Source organism: Gallinula chloropus (genome assembly GCF_964237585.1).
Source record: "Gallinula chloropus genome assembly, chromosome: 6".
In the NCBI taxonomy this organism is placed as follows: Eukaryota; Metazoa; Chordata; class Aves; order Gruiformes; family Rallidae; genus Gallinula; species Gallinula chloropus.
The window spans coordinates 11,473,584-11,494,455 of record NC_140091.1 but is presented as its reverse complement, the minus strand read 5'-3'; the positions used below and the strand labels follow the sequence as shown (position 1 = coordinate 11,494,455).

Here is a 20,872-nt window from a genome sequence, read left to right as displayed (position 1 = left end):
AGATAAGGAAAACAGAATTATTTGAGTGCATTAGTCAACTGTATTCCTTAAATGTGCTTTTTAATACGATATAACGGCCGGCCTCTGAGGAGTGCAGGCTGTTAAATTGTGGGTGGTAGAGCAAACCTGGCATAAGAAAAGCTGGGTAGATGGGAGGTTGGAGCCCTTGGCATGCAATCCTTTGATCTCTTTTCTGAGACTGTGGGAAAACAACCGCAGTAACGTGTACTGTCCAGTAAAAGCCAACGTATGAGCCAGGCCAAGGAGAGGACTGTGGCGTGGTGCCATCAGAGGTCACAACAACCTACTGCTGTTGCAGCAGACTTGGGGAAATAGCATTCCCGTTGGAGGGGGAGCCTGCTGCCAATGTGCCAAGGGAAATTCTTCAGATGAAGGAAAACTAAACAAAACCAGTGTTTTGTTAGCAAGTTGCTTTTACCCTACAAATTGCCTCTTTCCTTAACTCCACTCCAAAGCACAAGCTCCTGAAAGTAATCTCAGTTCCCAGCCTGTAATGGTTGGTGGGGGCTGTCAGTCATGCCACGTCAAAAACATCCCCAAATCTAAAAGTAATTGGTGAACAGAGTTTTCTGTTTATCACCCTTGTTTGTCTGTCCCACCAGTTTGTTGTCAGGTTCAAAGCTGTTTGGCACATGGGATGCCTTGAGCTTGTGTGTTCATCTCACACCCTCATCCAGCAGTTTCTGCAGAGGATATAGTAAGTAAGGAGACAGCTCTTGATTTGAAAGATGCTGATGGCAGAGTGGTGTCTGTCAGGAAAACTCTTCAAGTTTACTGTAAGCAATTAGTTGATGTCAGTCATCTCAACGTTCCTGTGTCATTTTTAATCTTTTTGTAAACAAATTAGACTTATTTATTCCTTTTGACCGGTTATTTCCTAAGAACTTTTGATCTAGTTGACTATTTAAGGGAAGGATATGATAGATATCTGCAATCTTCAAAGGAAAGTGGAAGGGGAGTAATTGTTTACAGTCTTTTCCACTGTAAGTGAAGCTCAGGGAAGCCATATCCAGAATCAGGAAAGGGAAGTGATTGAAAGTCCGTATGGATCCAGGAGGATTCTGAACTCATGAAAGAGAAGTCACTGAGGGTTGCTAGATCCATAGAAACAATACCTGACACATGAAATCCCTGATTTGAAAAGAATTAAATGGTAGAAGAGCATTTCAGGGAAATATTACGTCTATGTGGTTTGTTCTTATGCTCCACTTAGGCATCTGCTTAAGGCCACAGTCAGGGTTTGGAGACAGATGGACATTTTGTCAGACCCAGTGCAGCCAGTCTGAAGTTACTGATGCATTTGTAAATCCAGACTCACCAAAGCACTGCTGCTTTTTGGCCCTGGGTGAGTCATGGTAAAGGGCTTTGGACCTTTATGACGTCGAGAGGTGGAAAAATTAGCGACCAAGTGACGTGTAGAAGGAAGCAGGCTCAAAAATTTCCATAGTCGATAGAATTGTTTGTGTGTGATCATAGTGTGTCTGCGGCTGAACACGCTTAATTGGGATGTGTGTCTGTACTTGCATAACGTAGGGGTGCAGCATTCCCGGGTTATCAGGGTAGGTCGTGGTTCCACGGGCGTTTCTTTTAGCAGCTATGAGTGATGGGATTCTGCCATGGAGAAAGCCAGGCTAACAGCAACTGAGGAACATGAAAAGCATCAGTTTTAACCTGGTCCTGTTCCTGCATCCGTTTCACCCCTCAGCTGTGTGAAGGCTTGTCTGAAAGCAGGGAGCACTGGCAGCGATGCTGGCGCTTCCGTGGCTGAGACGGTGACGTCAGGGAAGTGGGTATGAAACCACTGCCTGAAACTCCTCTGTGTGTGCTCCCTGTCGCTCTCTCTGCACAAGGCACGTGCACACTGCGTCAGAAAATGGCCCGTGACGTGTCTTTGCAGCCGTGTGAAGGTCGTTGTGCAGAGAAAGCAGGAATATGCAAGTTAAAGTGTTTATTCCTGACGTGAACCTGACTTCAGTTCCTCCAAGTAACTGCTTCAGATGCTTTACATCGCTTTGGTTTTCATCTCCATTAGGAGCGAGATCTTCTTCCTAATGTCTTCTTCCTCTCTCCCCAGATAATCTGATCAAAGCCATCCTGTCAGCAACCAAAGATTACCGCCTAACGCCAGCTCTTGACAGGTAAGATTTTTACAGAAGGACAAGATGAGACCTTTTAGAGTAGAAGGAGCAGAATTTATTCCCCCCCACCCCCCGCCCCATGTCCTAAATTAAATTTTCTAGATATTTTTGCCAGAAATTATTGCCAGCAAATGTGGCTGTGCTTTGGAGGGAACTCAGGAGCTGGAAACTGAGTCCACTTTCCTGTAAAATCTGTAAACTCTGGAGGCCTCTGTTAAGTCAAAGATGAGTGTTTACCTTTTGAATGTTTCCTAATATTTTGTTTCATGTGGTGTCACGATACACCCTCTTGTTCCTTTTCCAAATAAGCAAATAGCCGGTTTTCAACAAAAACATTCTTTTTCAGACTTTCACAAAGCAACAGGATTGCAAGAAACTCTTAGATGGAAAGCAAGGACTGGCTTGTTTTAAGTATTTCCCTAATACCTCACTCTTACAGCAGGAATGTGTGTGATTGTGTTGTCCAAGTCCATGCCAGGATGTGATAGCAGTCTCCTGGGTCCTGTGGTATTTGAATCGATGCCTTTAGAAGGAAGAAGCTCCTTTGATTCTTCAGTCCGATTGTAGAGGTGGCTTCTGCACCTCACTGGCGCGTTTACAACCAGCTTCCTTCAGCCTTTCCTGTCCTTGCTTTTCTGTCGTGCCTTCCCTTTGCCCTGCAGTTTTGGTTTAGTGCCAGAGCTAGTTTAGAGGTAGTTTCTTTCAGAACCTGTCAGAGGTTTTTACTGGGACATCATCCCTTTTCAAAGTCCTGGTACTATTCCTTTCCAAGCAGTGGTGCTTCCTTGAACCCAGGCTCATAGCACAGTCCTGGGTGCTAAACACATCGGGGTTACTTCCTGGCCTGGCTCCTCCTCTGCTACTTTCCCATGACAAAGTTGATAAGCTTTCCAGCCTTTCCTTCACGTCTCTTGCCTTGATTGTAGTTCTTGCTGTAGTTAGAATTTTGAGTTACTCTCTGTGTGAAAGTTTATTGTTAGGTTTTTGCAATCCATGTGCTAATTTAAGTTGCTTTGAAGTTTGCTTTGCCTCACAGCAATGCCAGATAGGGTTAGCCTTCAGAGTTTGGATTAATTTGAGAAGTGGTGTCCAGAAGGCAAAATCATTTTACAAATGACCTTCTTAAAGATTTTGCACACAACTGAGCTTCACCCATCTGGGGTTTATCTCAGCTCTACTTGGAGAGTTAAGATTTTAATCTGTTGAAAACTCCACATATAGACTCTTTCAGAAGGTTGCTCATGGGAAATTAGTGTTAATGACATAGAAGGCAGGTGGAAGATTCTTTCAGGGAAGGTTAATGTAGTTGTGACTCTTACTGCTCACCTGTTTTTGAGGAGTGGAATGTGATTTGGGTTTTTCAACAGTACTTTTTTAGGAGCCACTCTACCATGAGCTGCTCACTTTGGTTTTGCATTCTTTATAATGGGTTTGGTGCAGAGATAGGAAAGACCTAACAGCCTTCATGAAAGGTATGTAAAGTCCCTGAGATATCAAGTATGAATAAAACTTAATGAACAAGCTAGAAATACAGTTCTGTAGTATTGCAGTAAAAAAGTCTGGTGATGTGTGTGCTTGTAAACACACAGATACCTTGGGGAAATACTGTTTGCTTGGGACCTTCTGTGATATGTGTACTACATCTGCAAAGCAGCAGATGTTGGTTGTGTAGTACACATGCTGCAGTCAGATGCCTCTTGTGAGCAGGTCTTAGAGAGAAAAGATAAAAATTGAAGCCGGTGTAGAAGAAAGGGTCAGGAAAGGCTTGGGATAGCAAGCCACATACTGAGAGCCTAAAGCAGTAGGTGGATGGAGTTGCAACAAAGGGCTTGGATATTGTACGAGGTGTTAAGGCTACCAGAGCACTGCTCTTGAAAACCTGCTTGGTGAGTAGGGCACAGATGAAGAATTGGGTGTGCTTCCCAAAGTGTTCCTCACCTGTGATTGCTGATGAATTGCAATGCTGGCAGCAGTGGGTATCTGCTGTTTTGGATTCCAGAAGAGCTGAGGGAGCGGACTGGCTAGGGAAGGTTAGCTACATTCTTGTCTCATCTCAGGCTCAATGTGGAGCCCAGCAGTTCTCTGTGGCACCTCCAGTGTGCTGGGAGCAAGGTCTTGAGGTTCAGCTCACTCCCTTACAGCCCACTGGCCAAGGAGAAGGTCCAGAGACCTTCCCACTTCGCTCACCTCCTTGTAGCAACTGGAGAAAGACTGGCTTGAGGGCTGGAAAAGTGCCTCATTGTGAAGGAGTTAGATAAGAGATGCACCTAGAGTCTGAGAGGTACGAGGGGTCACACTAGGAGTTCTTGTGAACCCTTCTGCTTGTATCCTCCCTGAAGTCCAGTAGGCTGATTCTAGTGGTAGGGGGAAAGCTCTGGGTTCACCTCACCTGCTCTTCAGGATGTGATTGCACCAACATTCAGATTTAAGAAGCTGGTTTTGCTGCTGCCTGCTCTTGGATTGTAGCTCCCTACCCTCTCTTGGTGATGCTGCTATTTGAAGAGGGACTTTAAAGTGGGTCACTTTAAAGTGAAGTTACTCCAGTTTAAGAGTTTTTCTCGTAACCCAGGTCACTCCAGTGACCTCAATTACAGAGCTCCCCTCCCACTGAAGAGCTGCTGTGCCAGTGGCTGGGGGAGAGGCAGAGGGCTGGGGCTGGGTGGAGAGGGTAAGCGTTGCTGAGCCTATTGAAGCAAATGTTCATGTAACCACATGCTGAATGCAGCTTTCCCAGGGGAAGGGTGGGAGAGGTGAGGTCAGAGAAGCATATAAGAGCATAGGAAGGAAAGAGAGGATTAAAGTTGTGAGGTGGGAGATCTACACCAAATCTTTGGTCTTGTCCCCACCCAAGCTTCTCCACTTCTTTCCTCCTTCACACAGCTGTCCCTTTGAGATGTTACCTTCACTTGCCTCCCATAAGCCCTGGAAATTAAGTTGTTTGTTTGATTATCCCTGTGCCAAAAGGGCATCCTGATGCACCTTTTCTGACACAATGTACCGACATGGTGCTGAAATGAGGCAAACTCGATCCTTCCAGGTATGTGTACACCTTTCATCATCCCAAAGCAGCCCTGCCAACTCACTCCAGCTAATCCCTCCATTGTGTTAATAACTAGTAGCAGCTGGAGGGCATGTGAACAAATGCGATAGCTCACGCCTGTAACACAGTGTAAGTGATGCTGTCCTTTCGTAGGTTTCTTCATGACTCCTTACTGTGGCACCTTTGTGTTGAACTGCTTATAGTAACCTGCCTCTGCTCCAGGGCAGGAGGTAGGCAAAGCTGCAGTTGAGTTTGTGGGGGTAGTTGCAACTCAGCTCCGAGCTGCTCTGGAGAACATCGGAGGTCCAGGGGGGTTTAGAGTTGGTGTCCTCTTCCTGCAGTGCTGCCACGTTGTTTCCCTAGTGCAGATGTTGGTGAGCCTCGTCTGTGACACTTTGGAGTCGTCTTGCCCTCTGATGGGTTTTCCAGGCTCTATATATCACTGACATGTTCACTCCTTATTTTAGTGGCTCATCCAGTGGCCTGCCCCTCATTCCACAGATTCATCAGGGCTTGGTTTCCAGTTCCATGGCTTTTCTGCTGCCTGGACTTCAGTGAAATTTTGGGTTAAATTTCTGCAGCAATGACCTGTAAAGTTCCTGTGAAAAGACCAATTATAAAAGCCTGGCTGAACTTTTTGTATCACCTCAGTGTGGGAATGAAGAAAACCCAAGAGCGAGTTTATGACCAGGAGGAGTCTTTACTAGCGCTGTGCGACTGAGGAAGGAACTTGATAGAGCAGGAGGAAAGGTGTGTGTGTCCCTCTGGCTCAGGCTGATAGCAGCAGTTTAAGTAGCAGCAGCCAGATCAAACCAGAATACACTAAACCTCCCTAAGCACCAGTTACCCTGAAGACTTGTTTCTTAATTATTCTGTTATATCTTTCCTCAAAGCCTTTAGTTCCAAAGTTGCGTAAAGGGAGGCTTTGTGGTTTTTTCTCTTCTGACAAATCCCTAAAGTGCTTTGATAAGAGAGGAAGAGGAAGTAGGAATTGCTACAATGCATACATGTGTTTACAGTGCTATATTGTTCAAGAAAATCTGTGTGAATCCCAGGTTTGGTGTAGATGAACTCAACCTTTGAGCAGCTGTGTCAGAGGCTGTACATCTGGCTGAAGCTCCCAGCTTAGGGCTTTAGGGAAAGTCTTTCTGGTGTGGAAAGTCCATGACCCTCCTTCATACCACCCTGGTAGCAAACTGGAATCTGGGCTGTGTCCCGTGTGTTCAATCCTTGAGCTCTTCTGGAAAAGAAGTACGGCTTTGATGTGCTATGTAAACAAACAAGAAAAGGTGTTTGCACACCTCTTTGTGGAGAAACAATTGAGCTGTAACTGATGCTGCCTGCACAGTGTGTTTCTTCAGCCAGGAACTTGCCTGGAGCCAGCAGTGACTTTGCAGATTTCCCCTGCTCAGGCACCATCAGTCAATGCTGGCTGTGAAGGAGCACAGCTACACCCGTGCCAAGAGTCCAAACGTCTGGTCAGGATGTGAGGTGAGGTGCCTGATGTCCCTGCTGAAGGCTTCCCTTTCACAGTGCCGTCGGGGTGGCCCTGCAGTCTTCTCACTGTCCCACAGCGTGACCACCAAAGCAGGTGAGACCAGCCTAGCTCACATTTCTGCCTGTCGTGATCAAAACAGTCTGGGCTGCCCAGACTTGACGTGCACGCCTGTTGTGTGGAGCCCAGGCAAAGTTCAAGACTCGCTGTATCTTCGTCATGTGCACCTGAAGAAAGCAATCCACACCGGACTACCGCCTTCCGCACGAGGGAAGCTTCCATCCAGCTCTGCCATGAGAGCGGGCAGAGTGAAGGAGATTTAAGAAAAAGCTGATACAAGATCAAAGACCTTAATGTCAAAAAGAAATTCATAAAAAATCTGATCTGAGACTTAGGGGAAAAAGGAGGGTGTGTTTAAATCAAGACCACCAGGGTGTAAGACCAGTCGGGACATGAATCTGGGCAAAGGTGATTAAGCTATTGGTTGTGGTAAGTTGAGGGAAGGCAGAACCATTCAGTTAAGTACTGGTTTCATTATTTGGGTAATGATGTCCCATTTTACAGCAACAATTAAATACTTCCTGTATTTTTATCAGTAACTGTGAGGATGTTAAATGGCAGTTATGTGTCTTTAAGCTCTTAAGTGGTGAAGGGTATTGAAGAGTTAAATAAAGAGTTCCTTTAGGTTATTACTGTTTGCTCTTTAACACTTCTTGGAACATTGGAAACAACAGCAAATCTGCTCTTCCTGGAGAAGTATGGGAGGTGACAAAGAGGTGGCTCTAAATTGATAAGCTTGTTTTTGCAGGAAAAATCCTGGAAAATTAGATCTGGAACAGAGCTAGGATGGCAACATAGTTACCTTGGATTTTGTGGACGTGAAATCTTGTCATGTAGATAAAGGTGGGCTGGTATAATATCCTTTTAGGAACAGGTTGTGTCACACAGCGTTAAAAAGTTACTATCATGTTTGAGAATGAATCATTTAGTGACTATTGTGATGTAATCCTGCTGCAGGTGCTCACAGTGGTCAAGACCGATCTGCAGGAAATGTAAAATTACAGTAGGAAAACTTGCTAAAGCCACAGACCAGGGATGTATGAGGTGGGAGGACTGGGTCAGTCCAGACCTTTTTGTAGGGCCCTTTTCTGAGCAGTCCTTCACTGGAGCCAAACTGAAAGCCAGGCATCTCAGAAGGGGCCACAGAATGTGCTTACAAAGTGAGGATTATATTCTGCAAACTGATGGCTATAAAAAGAGCGTTGGAATGATGTACATGAAATCTCTGTGTAAAGGGGACCCTGCTCTGAGCAGCGTTAGCTCCGCATGCTGGTCTGCCAGAGTCAGTGCTGCGGGGATCTGGGGAGAAGTTGACAACGGTTCAGGAACATACTGCAGGTGTGACTCAAGATCCAGGAGAGCTGCCATGCCATAAGAGATGTGGTGAGCTCGCTCTGGTTTGTGTGGCCAAAGGAAATCTAAGAATGGGCTTTCATCGGTCAACAAGTGCTGCGTGGGACCAGAGCCGTGAAATAGGGTGCTGGAACAGCTTTGGCTGGTGGAACTGGTTTTCATCTCAGCCCTGCTCACCAGCCTGGCCCATTGCTGATATCCACCTAGAGGCAGATGTTTACACACAGTGGTTTGTCAGTAAGAGGATCACATGCAGATGTGGAAGGGACTGCTGACAGTAGATGGTGCTTTAATTTAGCAGAAAAGGGAAGAATGCAATTAAGTGGTTTGAGGCTGGAACAAGCACATCCCTATTCAAAACTGGTAAGAGCTAGCATCCTAACAGTAGGTGGGAAGGGAATAGAGGGGAGTGTCTGTGGCTTGCAGCATTTATATTTCAGCATGGTTTTCTTCTTTAAAATGTATAATTAAGAAAAGTCACAGCTCAGAGACAACTGGGTAGAGAATTTGCAGTATTTCACCCAGAGGTCTGTTGATTAAGAGATCAAACTTTCTTACCAGAATCATGCAAAGAGCATATATTCATCTGAAATTTCACCTGGCCAGAACCGACCTGTGCCTTTTTCCATCCTGCAGCACCTTTTCCTTAAGGGTTTTGACAAAGCTAGTGCCCTCTCTGTCTCTCAGTCGGGTATACTTGGGTCTGACTCTTTCCCTTCCCTCCTTGACACAAAATACTGCCAGAAACAGATCTTGCCTCTGCTCCCTCCTTGTTGCCAGAACTGTGGGGTTTTTTTCTGTGCCATTGTCTGTAAAGTTTTCTCTCTATTGTGATTTGATTACCACAACCAACCACACGTCTTCAGCCCTTAGGGATGTGAGCACTGGGCTAATATGTCTGTCTTGAGGGTTTTTTTTTCTTTTGGAAAGGCTGGAATCTGCAGTGAAACTCTATCTGGGCTGTAGAAGCTGCTCCTGTGTATTTCTTGGTGCTGTTAGTTCTCTGTGGATCTCCAGCTAATGGCTCTGTCAGCGGGGTAACCCTCTGTGGTTAGCGGAGCCTTGAAGTACACGCCAGCCCCGCTCTGCAAAGACGGACCCCACATAAGCAGAGCTTTTCTCACGCCGGCTCTGTAGGCTGATCACAGCGAGGACAGCTTAGAAGAGACCAGTTGAGTGTGCCTGGGACTAGGAAGGCCGCCTAGCCCAGAGATCTGCTCCAAACGACTGATTGCCTTGGACCCTTTCCGAAAAAAGGCTCTGCAGACACGTATTCCTTCAGTGAACTACCAGAGCTGGAGGCACGCTGCCAGAAGAGCCAGCTGCGTTTGGGATTAGATGGCTGGAAAGAAGTCCTCCCTCCATCTTCAAAACCAAATCACTTTTTAACATCTGCTGCAGAGAGTTCTCGTGACTCGTAGTTCCGCGAGAAACTCTTCTCTTCCTTCTCTGGCCTACTTCTTTGGGTTATTTTCCTTCCCCTTCCTCACCCGTTGTGTCTCTGTATATGTTTCCCACTGGATGGAAGGGGGCTGGGGAGGGGGATAAGTCCTTTTTCTATCCATTTAATGTTTTTCTGGCTTTTGAAGTGCCATGATAACTGCAGCAATTTTGCACTCAGCAAGGTGAGCACACCCCAGATAACCTGACAGGATCTGCCTGCACTTAGAAAATTGCTTGGAGAGAGGACTTCCTCACTTAGCCTTTGGTTTATTGTTATTTCAGTGCTAAATGAATAATGAGACAGTTTAAGTAAACAGATGGGTTTGATTCAAGCCCATCGTACCAAGGGTGTGGGGGGAGAGGAGCTGCTTGTCCTGACAGCTCATCTCATTAGGCCACACGTGGTGTGAGGTGTTGAAAGCAGTTTATCATGTGTAGTGCCTGGACAGGATGGGGTGAGCTGGGGGATCAAGTGAATCTCTGTCCTCCCCTTAATTCTTAAGATCCCCAAAGGTTTCCTGGAGTTCTCAGGTGCAAACTAAATGCGTGAAGCTCGGTGTGTTTGAAGTTATGTTACAAAAATCACCTTTTTCCTCTGTTTCTTCCACAGTCTCAGCTGCCGGCGATGTATTATTGTGGGAAATGGTGGAGTACTTGCAAATAAGTCGTTGGGGTTAAAAATTGATGACTATGACATTGTTGTCAGGTGAGTCTTGGCCATCAGAGTTTTCTTGTCATACATACAGTTTCTGCATCGGTTCCCATGCAGTGCAGGCAAAGGTTAAACCTGCACCAGTGGCAGAATCTCTTAGCATGGACGTATTAGCTAATATGGAGGGGGAAAAACAAAGAGCAAATTCTAAGTGCGTGTTATAAATGGTCATTGGATCAAAGGATAAAGGCTCTCCTCACGGCTTCTGCCTCCCACAGCTGTTTGGGAATGTGCTTTCTCCTGTGATCCCACCTGAACCTTCTCTTCATAAGTCCATTCTAAAAACCGCTGCTTCTGTGGTGAAGCAGTAAAATGTACTGTTCTGTCTGCTCCCAGATACATCCCTTAGGTAGCTCAGGAAAGTATCATGCTCATACATGTGTATCATTCCCCAGGACCCACACTTCACAGCTAGGATGGGAAGAACTAAGAACAGTCTTAGGGAGCAGTAAACCTCCATGAGTAAGGACCCAGTAATGGTGAAACATCTGTGTTTCACTGCGGATGATGACGTTGAATAAGGTGTCAGAAGCAGAGCAGCGTAGGAATGGAAACGACCAAAGTTGGGACCTCTTGCTTTTGCTGAGGACCTGGATCATTGCCATCTCAGAATGCTTGAAAAACGTGCTGATATGTGAAATCACAGGTCTAGTCATAACTCTTACTAATAAATCTGTCAAGTCAGGGAGGTGTTCTGGGTGACTGGAGATTAACAAACATAATACCTGTACTAATGGAGAGTGAGAGAGAGTGCCTGTGTAGGAGGGAGGGGGGGAACGTGCTCTAGGGAGCTACAGACCCATTTGTCTGACTTGAAAAAAATGCAGAGCTTTACAGCAGGTTCTGAACCATAAGAAACAAAATGTTATCGTGGTAAATAGGAAAAGTGGGATAAACTACAGTGTAAGTTTATTAAAACTGGTTTAATGTAATCTAAGCTGGTATTTTTTTCCCTTGGTAAGATAACTGATTTCATATTCGAGGGAATGTAACTGATATCGTCTCTCTGAACTTTAGTCAACCGTGAGACATGGTGGCAAATAGCAAATTCTTAGCTGAGGTGGAAGAAAGAAAAGGATTAGTAAAAGAATTTAAGACATAGGGAAGGTATCGCTTAGCATGGTCTCCTTTCTCTCCCACACACTAGCAATGGGCACATGAGGAAAGAATAGGATATACATGGAGTAATAAATACCCTTTAAGTCTGGACAAAAAGACCAAGAAAGAGGATCCCTTCCAGTCCTTTGTTCCTGTGAATGTTTCCCTGCTTCCCTGACAGTGCTGTGGACACAGGGATGACTGTTCAGTACAGGATGAAACTTTTACAGCCCTCCTCCTAGTTCATCCCACTGTCGGTTGCCAGCAAAGAGCTCTTGCTGCTTGTCATCATCTGGTGACTTGCAGTTATCTGAGCTGAATTAGAAATCATTTATGGCTTCTTCTGGGGCTAAGACCATTCAGAAAGTAGCAAGAGAACAGTTTCAATCCATCTGGACTAAGCCACCCACTAAGATTTACATCAGAATGTCCACTATTTAATTTCCAAATGAAAAGTTCGACCTTTTTGTCCCCACGTCAGTAAATCTAAGTCAGTTTGCAAGCTGAGAGGATAAGAGGGCAGCTAAGCACCTGTGCTGTTTGTGGGGTGGATAAAGGAGAGAAAAGTCAACTCTAAAAGTAAAACGGAACCAGGTGCTTGGATGTGGGACTGAGGACGTGAGAGCAGGCTTCTTAAATGCATCCTTTACTCCAGGGCTAGTCCCTTGTATAAAGCATCCTTTCTCATGGGTTGCAAAACTCCTTTGAAGGTTTGGATTTGGGACCTGGGAGGTGACTTCTAAGGGGGAAAATGCGATACATTTGTGAATGAAGGAGTGATCCAGCAGTATGTGGAGGTTTTTGATGCGCCGTGTCTTATCGTGTGAGGATTGGTAATTGCAGCAAGAAGTTGTGATCTTGTGAGAGTCAGGTCAGCGTTGACAGTTCTAAACCAGCTTGGAGTGAGTTACTGTTGGGTTTTTTGGTTCGTTTTTTTAACTGGCTATTGCCAGATTTCAGTGCAGACGTTGTTCTCAGCTGTCACACTGTTTACCTGGCAGGAGCTTCTTGCAGCAGTCAGTCATCAGAGCCCTGAAAGGCCTTCTTGGACTAGATAGCAGACCAAGGAGAAACAAGTGTGTGTCAGGAGTTCCTGCCTAGAATGAGATAGGGATTCACCTGATGGTGATGCTTTAGTGATGTTTGTGGGAAGGTCTTTGTGGTGCCTAGGTTAGAAGTGAGAGTCTTTAAGCTTCTTGCATCATTAGTGGATACAGAGATAGAAAAACTCTGAAACTTCTTACAGCAAAAAGCTGCCTGTCCACAGTCAGCATCCTAAGTGAGGTTTTCTAAAATGTAGGTGTGTTTATAAGGACCACCATGTCCTGCCTGAGAAGGGATTCAAATTCTGTGTACTGTGCACCTTTGTGACCATTGGTTGTGGCTGCCAGAACTTTTCCTGCTCCGCTGCCTGCACTGTCCCTGGGGCTGTGCTGTTGGGGATGGCCATGCAGGCTGGCTAGTGGGACACCATTGCCATGACTCTGTCAGCAGCTCACGTTCTGGTCCTGTGCTAGAGACCTGAGCTCATTTTCCTTGTGGAAATGGTTTGTTTTGTTTCCTGTCTAGATGCAAAGTAGGCATCCCAAGTTTTGGGAGCTTTAACAAGATAAGCAGCAAAGCAGCGATCCCAGTTGCTGGGGGTGGGGAAAACCCTGCCAAAATGCTACACATCATCATTTGAAACAACTACAGACACTAACCTTACCCTCAGCTCATCCCCAAGACAGAGGAAAATATGTATAACTACCTTTCTTTATGTAGTATATTGTTGTATTTATCTCAGTTAACCTTTCAGGGCCACATGCTTTTACATTATTTAGGCTTTTCTGCCCCAGAGAGACACAATGCCTGGGAGTTTAAATAATGCCCACAGCAAAAGTGAGTGATGTGTGAGCATGCTGACAGGAACAGAGGAAAAATCAAGGGATCAGGCTGGCTGGGAGCAGTTTTTGCAGGCAGTCAGGTGTAGATACCTCAAAGCCAGGGTACAAAGCAGGGGGTTATAAACCACAAAAAAGTCTTCATCTCCTGTATAAATTGCGGTGGTGCTGATTCTTAAGGTGGTTTCACTTGAATATTTTATTCCTAATGATAAAGTATTTTTACTAAAAATACACAGAAATTTATTCACCTTAATTGAGAAGAGAATTTCAGATGGTATACAGGGATTTTCTTCTACTAAAAGGTTTCTCTACCTAAAATGCTTACCAGGGCTGAAAATAGACAAATCCAGATCCTCATTAACATTCCTGCATGGCAAAATTTGCAGTCCATAAGCACTTTCCAGTGTATTGAACTACCCCAAGTCAAGAAGGCTGCAATAATTCAAGCAGGCAACGCTGTTCCATCAGGGGCTGCTGTTTGATGTCAGCAAGATTTGTATTCCAAGTTACTTGAAATTTACTCAGCCTTGGATTTCTGGTTTTGAATGGAAGTCCTGAATAACTTTAATGTCATGAAAGTCATCATTGCTGTTGATGCCAGAGCAGGTTTTTTTAAGAGGACTTTGTCCCTGAGGCATATTTTAACAAAAGCACAGCTAAACACATAGCATTCCCTTGGAAATCAGTGTGCCCAAGAGTAAAGCTGTGTGTCTGCTTGGGTGTTTTCAGAGTGGGATGCCCTTCCACAGCAGAAACTCCTGAGTCAGTGAGACTGCAGCAGTGCTGAGCCTTACACCAGCCAGGCAGCCCAAGCTCTGCCTTTGATCCAGGGCAGCTCACTGGCCAGATGGGCTGGTTTGAGGAACTAAACCTGGTGGAGGTTGTTCCTTTGGGTTTGTTTCTTTTGAAAATTACTATGTGGCTTAGCTCCCCAAACAGTCACTGCAGGTAGGGTGAGCAGGGTAAACTCACTCAGGTAGGAGCATGAAACTAATTTCAATCTGCTTAAACTCCCATCTTCTGTTTCAGCCCATTCTTGCAGAATCCAAGTTAGTTATCCTGGGAATGATGAGATATTAAAATACTAATGCTTAATTTGTAACTCTAAATTTGCAAAGACAAACTTTTTCAGCTTCCTTCTCCAAAGCTTCCAACCCAGTTTAAATCACAAGGGTTGATATGCAGAAATGGTTTATGTTCTGCTCAATGAAATCACTTAAGTAGCTTCTAATGAATAGGCTGCCCAGGGAGGTGGTTGAGTCTCCTTCTCTGGAGATATTCAAGTCTCGTCTGGATGCCTATCTGTGTATGAGATAGGGAGCCTGCTTTGGCAGGGGGGTTGGACCCGATGATCTCTTGAGGTCCCTTCCAACCCCTAAGATTCTGTGATTCTGTGATTCTGTGTAATGAAACCGTTCTCACTTGGTGTAAAGCTTCCCAAGTGTTTGTGGTGAAGAACTGCAGGAGTTAACGTTTCTGCTGAAGCAGCTGCACACAGGGAGCTCTTGCCCTGCAGTGATCACTGTAGCATCAACATGCATGAGTGGAAGTGGGAATCCATGACAGTGTCTTCTCTGGTTGCCTTGCAGGCTGAACTCGGCTCCAGTCAAGGGCTTTGAAAAAGATGTGGGTGGCAAGACAACTCTGCGGATCACATATCCTGAAGGTGCAATCCAGAAAATGGAGCAGTATGAGAAGGATTCCCTGTTTGTTCTGGCAGGATTCAAATGGCAGGATTTCAAGTGGCTGAAATACATTGTTTACAAGGAGAAAGTGGTAAGAATGCTGTCGGCTGACGTTGTGAAGGTCATGGAATTACAAGCAGTGAGCAGACCTGGTATCACAGTCACGTTTTACCATGTTTTGGTTCCTCTGTGTGTCCTCCTGCATTTACCACCGTGGACTTCAGCTTTAATTGAATCTGTTTTACAAAAGCTGCAACCTGAGTTTGCATCACAGATGAGGCATTCTATTTGGGATTATCTTGGTGCATGCAGTAAACAATTAATTTAATTTTCACTTATTTTAAGGAGTATATAAAAGGACCTGCTTTCACATGGATTTTTAGGGCTCTTAGGATTTAAGAACAGACGAAGGAAAAAGGCAATAGCAAGGGGGAGAAATGGGAATTTGGGGATAAGGATGTGATGGCAGAGGAGGGGAGGAGGAGACAGCAGCAGCACAACTTGTTGAAAAGGCTACAGACAATCCACAGACAGTGTGACCTTCTGAACAGGACAAGCCGTTGGATTTTGCTCTGCTGTTGCTGCACTGAGATTTGTGATTTGTGTTTGATTAAGTATCACCCAGAAGCACAGTATCAAATCTAATTTTAAAACAGAGATGGTGAAGCCACCACCTTCCCTATGTAAATATTTCCTCCCAATCACTGGCATTAGCACCCTTCTGAAGTCCCGTGGACCTGTTATTAGTCAGGGTTGTTCTCTGTAAGTCACCCATCCTAAGTGGGTAATTTGTGACTTTTCATTCAGTAAATGGTTCATCTTCATCTGTTGTCATGCAGTCCGGAATGTATGCCCTCTGTTTGAGTATAGATCTTGTTTTACACATCTTACATATCTCTTTTCAAATGTTCTTTAATGATTTCTCAACAAATGGATTAATGTTCAGAGGATGGGATGTTTAGAGGCAGAGAGAGGAGCTTGGCAGCTCACCATGTGCAGAATGAAAGTCTGGGAATATAATTGTATATGATTGTTAAGTAGGTGGCCTTTAGGGCTCATACTTCGCTCTTGTCTCACACTGGCACCAACTTGCAATTATTTTCCTGGTACCAGATGGATGAACTACCTCTCAACCTCTGGGCAAGCACAAGCGGGCTTCCTGAACATGAATAATTGAGTCAAAAGCCATTTTCTTTGGTTTATGTCACGCTCTTCTTCTTCATTCTGGGCAAGGGAAAGCCCTGGCAGTGTCAGTGCCCTGCAACCTGAACGCAGCTGCGGGGGCTCCTCGTGCTCAGTTCAAAGGATGGCTTGGTTTGCTTCTGAGCAAATTGAATTTCTACCCAATGCTTGCAGTCGTGCAGTCAGCACTAGATTGCCATGGGTTACCCCCTGCTCCTGGAACAAGGCAGGAAATGGTTTGTTAAAACTTGCTAGAAGGTTGGGGAGAGCAATTGTAGGAGTCTTGACCGGGTGTTTCTGTGCCCAGCTTGGCAGAGAGCAGAAAGAACGTGAGATTTTTGCACTCCATGTTACTCCAATGCTCTTGTGGTTGGCTCCTTATCCTTCATTTCTGTGGAATAAACACTCCATTTTTTTTCAGTTCCTGTAGGTGATATTTTCCAGATCTCTTAATTCCTGTTGCTCTTTTGAACGCCTGCAGTTGATTCATCTTTTTCAGAAAGAGCAGTGCCCAAAAATGTCCAGATACAGCAGATAGAGAGGAGCCAACAGCTACTTCACTAGCTTTGTGGTTCTCCTTCGTTATGCATCCGCTCTTGTCTGCCTTTCCCACAGTGATACGGAGCTGAAGGTGAGTCTTCATCTTCTTGAGGCTCCAGGTCTTGGGAAGAGCTGAAAAGCAGCTGCCTCCCCAGCTCTGCACCCTGCGCTTGTGCCGTTGGCTCTTCCTGCCAGAGAGCAGCACTGTGCGCTTATCCCTGCCGATTCTTTCTTCCAGAGCGCTTCTCCAGTTTGCCAAGTTCCTTTGGCAGAGCTCTCCAGCATACCTGCCATTCTTTCCAGATTCATGTCCTCTGCAATTTAATAAACATACTTCTTACTCCATCCTCTGGGTTCATAATGAAAACACTAAACAAAGTTGGTTCCTAGGCAGACCCCAAAGTAATAACATCCTTCCATTTCTATAGTGAGCCCACTGAGAACTCCTCCTGGATGGTTTTTGGCCTCTTCTGAGCTCGTATCACAGTAGTATCATTAATAACATTTTTTTGGCATGTTTGTGAAAGGGGTATGTCAGAAGCCTTACTGAGTTCCAGTTCATGTCTTGCTGCTTCTCCCCTATGATTTTTTTTCCTGTATGAAGAAATACTTTTTTATTATTATTCTTCCCATTAATGAGTCACTCTTGACAGATCCACCTGGGTTGCTACTCATCTTTGCTTTTTTTTAGGTGCTCACTAAGAATTAACCTTACTGTTCTGAGAACTGAAATCATAAATTAACTCTCTTCCCTTTTGTACCTTCTTAAGGCTAGGCACTGCTCTGTCCATTTCTCACTCCTTTCACACCCTACCAGACCTACACAAGTTCCCAAGGGAATCGTTGCTGGTTTTGAGGTTGCTGAGCTAGTTCATTGAATACTTTTGGATTCTGGATTTTAGGTGACAGGAAAACATCTGTTTTGTCCTCTCTAGCCTGATCTCTCTCTATTTGAGGCTGAGATCTTGCTGTCACTGGCTTTAGCTGCAAGCAGGTGGCTAGCACAGCTGCTTTTTCTAGTGGAGATCGATGCTAGAAGTGACCCGATGGAGCACTAGCAGTGCTGTGGGATAAGGCGTAGGCGTCTGTTTGTTCTGGTAGTGAGTGTTAGTATTTTTATCAGCGTGTGGTAAATTCAGAATGATGACTGCCTGCCCAGTGCTCTCTGTGGACAGTTTCTGTTTCTCTCTCAGATGGCCTTCCAGAGAAAAGCGAGTTTCTTCCTTTCCTGGATTCATCTGGAGGCACTTGCTTGACAAAGGAGCTCTGTGTGCCAGTGTGGTTGTGCCTTACCTGAGATTAGGCCTGTCCTTTGGCAAGGCTTCATCCCCACCACCTATCCACAGTTACAGCTAGGACTCTGAGCTCAGGGAAGTCTCCCTGCAAAAGGACACAACTGCTGTGGAAGGAGACACATTCCTCCTCCAAACAATGGGCCAAACTCTGCCCTCTGATGTCTCCTTTGCCCCTGAATGTTGATGCCAACTGCCTGTGTCCATGGTAGTTTCATGGGTGAGCTGTTAGGCTTTCTGAAATGCTTCAGGCACCAGACCTGGTGGTGCTTGGACCTGCTTCACCAGAGATTGTGGGGCAGGTACTGGCATCCTTACTCAGTCCTGTCTTGATGAAGTGAAATGAAAGGGAGTTTGTCTGAGAGAGAGTAAATGAAATGCAAATGGCTGTTTATTGCTGGGGTCAGTGGTCAGATAAGCTTATTCTCCCTGCAGCTGAGAGGGATTTGCTCTGTGTTATGTTAGTCTTTTGGCAGCACTTGCATACTGTGGAAAGGATAAGTACTTTGTAGAGAGGAGGATTTTCAGGAGATATTATGAGGAAAAAGAATCAGTGTGATACAGAAGCAGCAGCAGAATGGTGAGGCAGAGGATTTGATATATTACATACAGTCTGGTGTGACAGCCTCCCAAAGATCTTCATGATTCCTCCATGCCTGGAGACGCTCTGTGCAGAGAGAGGAGTGCTGGAATATGGACCAAAGAAAAAGTAAAAGCTCGATTCCTTTTATTTCACACTAAAAAAGAAATATCAGGAAACAATCTAGAAAAAGGACAGGTTTGGGTAAATATTTGTAGTGCATAAGCAGCAAAGCAGAGAGTCTCCATCAGAGTTCTGGGTAAGCCAGCACTCAAAACCGAGTCTGGTAGCAAGTTAGGGCAGTGCAGTATCACTGGAGAGTATAGGCCTTCCTGTAAGAAGGGGGAAGCTGCAGCAACCTGGGCAACTAAACCCCTGGTAATCTGATCTCAGTCATTTAACGAGCTTAGAAAAAACTTCAGTCATTTAACATTGGAACAAACTGAAGGAGAAAATAGTTGCAAGTAGATGGGGGGAAAAGGAGTGTGGGATGGAGCAAGGTGACATGTTCAGCAGAGAGGAGGATTGCACCATTCTGACCGAAAATGTCAATGAACAAGGGAAGTGGGTTGGAGTCCCACAGCCTGCTGTAGCAGGAACTGGGATTGCTGCAGGAGGGCCAAGACGTGAGTCGTTCGTGCATCTGTGGTGACCTGTCTGGCAGTGCTGACTTGCAGTCATTGCTGCAAGAGCCTGCTGATGCTTCCAGGCACCCCTGCTCTGATGAAACGGCTGAGGCTGGTGCGTCCCCAGAGGTGGATTACTCATGGACAGTCATTCAGAAGTTACACGCTCTCCTGCTCTGCCCTTTTTGCCAAGGGACATTACCTACAGGTATTGCGATCCACCCTGCCTGCTCCCCACTACTGTACCGCCCTGCATCATCCTGGTTCTGGTGACAGAAGCTCTTCCTGAATACCCAAAGTACTGGAGGAATTATAGTGGGAGGAATTACAGGCTCTTCTCTATTCAAATCATGGTCAAAAGCTGGAAGTTTCTCTGTTGTGTTGGGAGTAGATGCTTCCTGAAACCAAGAAGAGCCAGTTATGCAAACCAGCCATCACAGCCTGGTGCTGAGGCTGGTTCCAGGGTGGTTTTTTGCCCGTCATTAGTGAATCAGAAGCTGTCTTGCTTGCTAGGGCTCACTTCCCTGAACATCTGGCACACGGTGGTAGAGCAGCCAAGTGAGGGCAAAGGTTTCACTAGAAATTGGCAGCTCACAAGCTTCCTTCTCGTGTAGTAATGAGCCCGCGGATGCTTCCAGCAGGAATCTCTGCAGCCTGTGCCAGGAGTCGTCATTCGTGCAGCAGCGAGTGCCTGCGGCACCTCGGAGCTCTCTGTAATAGTGAAAGTCATGGGAGCGAGTGAGCACCTGCCTGCCAGTGAGGCCAAGTTCAGCTGGCTGTCCCTTGCAGGGGCATGCCTCTGACAACTTGCATGCAGCAGTGATGCCATCTGAAAAGCAGTCATCCTCCCACAGATGTTGAGACTCCAGCAGCAGGCACGACACAGCCCCTCCTCTGGCACGGCATGTGGCTGCTGCTTGGGGAGGGCTTGTGGATGTGGCAGCAGAGATGATTATTTTTTTTTTAAAAACCTTTTATTTGGGAACTACATTTCCGCTTTAAGTCAACACCTTTCTTCTAATCCTGCTGAAATGTGCATCACAATACCTCCTGACCTTGATCAGCCCATGTTACTGTGCTAGAGCCAAGGACAGGCTGGTGCCAGAGCCCTCAATGTCTGCTGAGCTTTTGTTCAGAGCTTCTCTTCTTCCATTAGTTAACAGCCTTGTCATGCTGTGCGTTTGCTAGGGCAGGCTGTGAACCTCACAGCCTTGCAGGATGCTGCAGATTCCTCAGATTCTGAACTAACCTTGTCGGTGGTCAAGACATCCCTGAAAAAAAAACCCCAGAGGGGCCACCACGCTCCTGCTGTCTGCCTGAGGAAAATAGTCAGGTTTTGAATCCGTTCTTGCTGTCCAGCCCCAAGTAAAGCTTCATCCACATGCTCGTATTTCCAGCTTGTTTGGAACTTGAGGTGAGCGCTTGAGCACATGGTTCCTCTGGGTCTGGGCTAGGGAGGGAGAACCTGTTTTTTCCCCATGCTGTCACTTGACTTTGGTGACAAATGGAGTGACCACTGGCAGTTTCACTCCAGAGTCTGCTTCTGCAAATGTTTTCTTTCCCTTTCCTCCTCCCAGGGGCTTGTTGCTTTAGAATATATTCTGTACAGTTGGTCTTTTCCGTTTTCAAGGAACTGTGAGAAAGACTCTTCATCTGGTTTTGGTGGAGCTGTAAATCCACCACTAGTTCTCCCAATGCCAGGCTTGGTTACAGCGTTGGGA

The 20,872-nt window shown here is 45.7% G+C and overlaps 1 protein-coding gene across 3 annotated transcripts in view; it reads left to right on the top strand.

The window, feature by feature from the left end:
- Positions 1-20,872, top strand: part of ST3GAL3 (ST3 beta-galactoside alpha-2,3-sialyltransferase 3) — a 177,319-nt gene that overhangs the window by 119,688 nt on the left and 36,759 nt on the right. For all 3 annotated transcript variants that reach the window (XM_084266160.1, XM_084266159.1, XM_084266158.1), the window contains 3 exons: positions 2,096-2,159; positions 10,161-10,256; positions 14,836-15,022. In XM_084266160.1, the coding sequence (XP_084122286.1) occupies positions 2,096-2,159; positions 10,161-10,256; positions 14,836-15,022 (347 nt within the window). The remainder of the gene's footprint in view (positions 1-2,095; positions 2,160-10,160; positions 10,257-14,835; positions 15,023-20,872) is intronic.